Source organism: Aplysia californica, unplaced genomic scaffold (genome assembly GCF_000002075.1).
Source record: "Aplysia californica isolate F4 #8 unplaced genomic scaffold, AplCal3.0 scaffold00549, whole genome shotgun sequence".
NCBI classification, from domain to species: Eukaryota; Metazoa; Mollusca; class Gastropoda; order Aplysiida; family Aplysiidae; genus Aplysia; species Aplysia californica.
Window position 1 is genome coordinate 21,778 of NW_004797819.1, and position 1,157 is coordinate 22,934.

General features: G+C 39.2%; 1 protein-coding gene across 1 annotated transcript in view; it reads left to right on the plus strand.

Annotated features, from left to right (window-relative positions):
- The first annotated feature begins 555 nt into the window (after positions 1-555).
- LOC101862971 overlaps positions 556-1,157 on the plus strand; it is a 5,526-nt gene continuing 4,924 nt past the window's right edge. Inside the window, exon 1 of the mRNA XM_005106677.2 lies at positions 556-680. Within this exon, the coding sequence (XP_005106734.1) occupies positions 660-680 (21 nt within the window). The 5' untranslated portion in view covers positions 556-659. The remainder of the gene's footprint in view (positions 681-1,157) is intronic.

A 1,157-nucleotide genomic window follows, 5' to 3' on the forward strand; every position in this document is an offset into this window, starting at 1 on the left:
GGAAGGGGATGGAAGTGGGGGTAGAATAATACTAATTCGAATTTACCAGTAAATATTTTACACCTAGTCCACGGCTATTTTGGGACATACGCCTACATGTATTACAATTTCAATCTACATGTAATAGAAATTTAGTTCATGTCGAAAGTTTCGTATTAGTAATAGTCAAACAAGGACAACGCACAGGGAGTTGATTTAGAAAATGCTCTAGACTCGTGCGATCTAGCTATAATAAATGATGGGAGAATGACCCGCATGGCACAGAGGGAAAATGACACAGACAGTTGAATATGTCGTACACTTGTGTTTTAACAGACCAAGATTGTGCGAGACTGGTCTATTGCCCTTCATTCTGGCGTCCATGGTGCACACCAAAGTTGGGAGGTTGTTATCGATGGCAAAGAGCGACGCCATAAAAGCGTGGTCTCCTAGGATAGACTACTAGAAATATAGATCTAATTCAAGCCTACGGACGCTCTCTAGAGGCGATGAACGCAAGAGCACGCTCTGAGAAAGGAAATGACGTCACCTAATGGACATTTTGTACTGCGTGACGACAAAAAGCAGACAAGTGATAAGGAAGCCCACGATTTCTTTCTTCTATTTTCAAGATGCATTAGATATAGAATCTATAAGTAGATTACGTTACCTAAGTATCGATGGAGAATGAACAAAATGGGGTATGTTGCTGAGCATTATTACCTGCGACAGTTTTAAATAGAAAAGTGTCCACCATCTAAATCTAGAAGATCTAAACCCGGCCATTTCTTTGATGAGATCGCCGACAATACCCAATTCAGATGCAATCCCCAAACATAGCTAATCGTTCCTCCATTACTGCCCCCCCCAACTCACCCCCCCCGAACCAAATTGATTGTATGAACGGCACGTGCAGATGCACTGTTCTGTATAAATCTATGCTATGCTGCCTTGGAATCAAAGTTGCATTTTTAAAATGTAGGGTGTGGTTTGAAAAGTTTGGGTTTGGTGAAAATTGGGTTAAAAATTAAGATTTGATATTATTATATATAGATCTAGATTAGATCTAGATGGATAGATAGATCTAGAAATAGAATCTAGATATATTTTTATGAAGCTTTTATAGATGATATTACTACACGATAATCGGGATTTAAAGGAGGTAAAGCGAATTGAAC